This window comes from Pseudophryne corroboree, chromosome 5 (assembly GCF_028390025.1).
Source record: "Pseudophryne corroboree isolate aPseCor3 chromosome 5, aPseCor3.hap2, whole genome shotgun sequence".
NCBI classification, from domain to species: domain Eukaryota; kingdom Metazoa; phylum Chordata; class Amphibia; order Anura; family Myobatrachidae; genus Pseudophryne; species Pseudophryne corroboree.
The window spans coordinates 802,788,247-802,791,681 of record NC_086448.1 but is presented as its reverse complement, the minus strand read 5'-3'; the positions used below and the strand labels follow the sequence as shown (position 1 = coordinate 802,791,681).

At 40.0% G+C, this 3,435-nt stretch overlaps 1 protein-coding gene across 1 annotated transcript; it reads left to right on the top strand.

Moving 5' to 3' along the window:
* Nucleotides 1-558: 558 nt before the first annotated feature.
* LOC134929686 (uncharacterized) lies at nt 559-2,724 on the top strand. Its single transcript, XM_063925266.1, has one exon. The coding sequence runs from the start codon at nt 763-765 to the stop codon at nt 2,722-2,724; it is 1,962 nt and encodes a 653-aa protein (XP_063781336.1). The 5' UTR covers nt 559-762.
* The last annotated feature ends 711 nt before the right edge of the window (nt 2,725-3,435 follow it).

Genomic DNA, 3,435 nt, shown 5'->3' with positions numbered 1-3,435 from the left:
TGGCAACTGTATTGCGTGAGCATCTACACACATTGCTGGCAATTGGATTAAACTGATTGGAGCAAGTTAACTGCTAATTCCTCTAACAAAGACAGCATCCTTTTCTTGTTAAAAGTTTTGAATGTGCACCACCGAAAGAGAGCTCAATTAAATTGAATTGCTACTTAATTTGAGGTATAACTCTAATAAGTAATAGTACAGAATAGTAAGATTGAAGTATGGTGTTATGCTAATGTAAATGTGCTTAGTGACACTATTACTAAAGTGAATTTGGTTATGTCTGTGTACAGTTAATGTGCATGCATAACTTGAATGTTGCACCAGCAGAGTTGGACAAGTTTTAGTGGTTGTCATTGGCTCTTCTTTTGTGCCACACTATAGTGTTGGGGGTATAGCATGAGTTTATTAACTGTGAGCTTTTATGTATGAACATTTTATGTTCTTGTTGAGATGATCATTATTGACTGATCACCAAATTCATTGTTGAGAAGTGTTCTTTAATAAATTAGCATGGAAAATATACATTGTTTCTACATTTATTCAATTGAGACTCCTATACTCACCTCTCAATGAAGAATGAAAGTGATTGGAGAACTGTGAAGTAAAACTAAAGGTAATACTACAAATACTTACCTGCATATCTTACTCAACCGGCGATTTTCCATTCATTTCTACTATCACTATAATTGTACCTCAGTGTCACATTTGGTGTCCAACGAACAGGATAGATCCAAAGCAAGTTTTAAACTTAGTTAGATCAAAATGTATCAAGGGGAAGTACCCATGAGGGAGGGCTCCATTATGCACACTTCCTCACCAATTACAATGCCATACTATTTTGGTGCACCATGGCTTCCTACTTTTTCAGGAGGTATGTGTACTGCAGAGTCAACTGAATTCAAAGAATTTAAGACAAAAATTCAGGCAATGTTTAGGCTATACCCACTAAGTGAACAACAAAAAGTGGAAATATTAATTGGACAACTGAAGGGGACTGCTCAGCGGGAAGCAAACTCTTGGCCACAGAGTCAGAAGAGAACAGCAACAGACATATTGGAAAGATTATCAAAAATCTTTGAGTCCCGAACATTATCGGATTTGATGTTGCATTTTTATGCAAGAAAGCAGCAACCTGATGAAACTCTGCAAGAGTTCGCTCTTGGTTTACAAGAAGCATTGCAAGACATTAAGGCCTGCAAACCAGGGGAAATAATTCAAGAAGATGAAACACTTGTTAGTCAGTTTGTTGAGGGGGTCTATGGAGAACAGATGAAAGCTCATCTTAAAATGATACGGCTGCAAAAACCAACCAGCAGTTTCTTAGATTTTAAAGAAACAGCAATCAAGATTTTGGGAACCAGTTCCAGGCAAATGCAGACCACCGCATATTTGGAATCAGCAAATCAACATATTCAGTCATTGAGTATAGCAGATTTGTTAGTTGCTCTAAAAGTACAAATTGCAGAACTTATTCAGGGCATGACAGATATGTATAAAGAAATGAAGAGCTTGAAAGAAAGACCAAGAAGAGAAGAGAAAGACTGGCAATCTGGAACAAGGCCCTGTTATGACAAACAATGGGGAGCAACAGGAAATTATAGACAATTTAAGGATAATTTTGTTGTACAGATTCCGCCAATTTGTAGACTTTGCCAGGAGAGTGGTCATGTTGCACACTGCAAACAAGAAAATTTACTTAGAAGTACTGAGGCCAAGGAACAACCCTCACGAAGAATGGAGAGAATAGGTTCACTCTTGGAGGAAGAACTACCTGGAGATGGGGGTCTCAACCCAGTAGTGCAGAACCAAATAAAAGCTGTCGGCATGCCACCTGCAGATGATGTTACGCCAGCCAGTGCAGGGAAAGTTTTGGGCAAAGTCATATGGTTCCATGTAAGACGTAGTTATGGCTTTATTAATCAAGATGACACGAAGAGAGATATCTTTGTACACTACACAGGCATCCAGAAGAACAACCCAAGAAAATATCTTCAAAGTCTGGAAGTTGGAGAGACTGTAGAGTTTTATGTGGTCAAAGGAAAGAAAGGTCTACACGCAGCAAATGTAGCTGGTCCTAGTGGTATTCCAGTGCAAGGCAGCAAATATGCAGCAGATCGCAATCAGTATCAGCACTATCCATATCACAGGGGTTCTCCAAATAACTACCAGCCAAACTATCGATATAATGAAGGTGGAGAGGAGTCAGACAAAGTTGAAAGTATGGCTAAAAGTGCTAATCCCCAGTCACATTACTGGAGACATCGCTACCCACCAAACTACCCAAGGAGACCATATGGAAACAGACAATATCCCGATGTCCCAAAGCAGAGAGAGTTTTTGTGGAGAACAGTTGTACAAGATACACAGAAACAGAGTGGGTTGGTGCATCAGAGCTTTCATGAAGTAGTCAGCCCACAGTCTATTGCAGAGCCATTATGTCAGAGTAAGACAATAATGGAGGACACTCATTCCAGTATAGCCCACCACAACCAAGCAGATATGCAGGCATATTGTAAGGAAAATACTGAAAGCATTACCAACTTAGCCATAGCAGAGAGGTTGGGGTCCCCTGTACAAAATTCCATGCAAAGGCTGGATTCTTCTCTTCCTGAGCAATCATATAGTTTAGTGAAAGAGCCCTCAATTTCTGTTCCTTCAGAGTATACATTCACAGACAATGAATATATTGAGAAGAATCCCAGTGAGATAGCATTCATAATGTAGCAGGTTTGAGAAAGTCAGCATGGAGAAATAAAGGTGCTCCATTTATTCAGTACAGACATTAGTCAGAGAATAAATGTTTATAATAGGTATTGTTCTTGTAAATATCAGATGTATGTACTTATCTCATGTTCAAAAGTTGAATAGCTAAATTGTTCTCCATGTACAAAAATGTGAGACTGTTCTTTATTGGACTTTGAAATAGCTTGTTGCATGAGGACATGCAAAATTCTAGTGGCAGAGTATGTGATACCCACCAAAAAGAGCAGTCAATATATCTATATACAGTATACAGTATTGTATAACTTCAAGTACCCACAGCAATTGCTGAAAAGGTCACATGACCAGAGTCAGGTGGTCTGGGAGGAGACAGTTTGAAGACAGTGGCAGTTGGTCCAGGGGAGCTCTGAGGTAATGGTGGAAAGGGAAGGAGCTGCGCTGGGTGTCAGAGCAGTGCTGACAGGCTCCTATTCTGTCCCATAAATCCCTTGAAAAGTATAATAAAATTGAATTACCAGCTACCTCAGATAAGGCAAGGCCAGGGGAGCAGCCTGGCTGCGAGTGACAGAAGCAGGCAGAACATTCCCCTGAAGTCCCAGCATCTGGTGCACGAGCAATACAGACTGAGAGGTGAAGCAGGAGTTGTCTTATAAGGTGATAGAGGACTTGTAACACTTGAAAGCTTCACAAGAGGTATTGCAATTAAGCACTGCA

Bases quoted from the DNA above. Each gene is read 5' to 3' on its own strand.
- LOC134929686 (XM_063925266.1), top strand. From the start codon at position 763: ATGTATCAAGGGGAAGTACCCATGAGGGAGGGCTCCATTATGCACACT.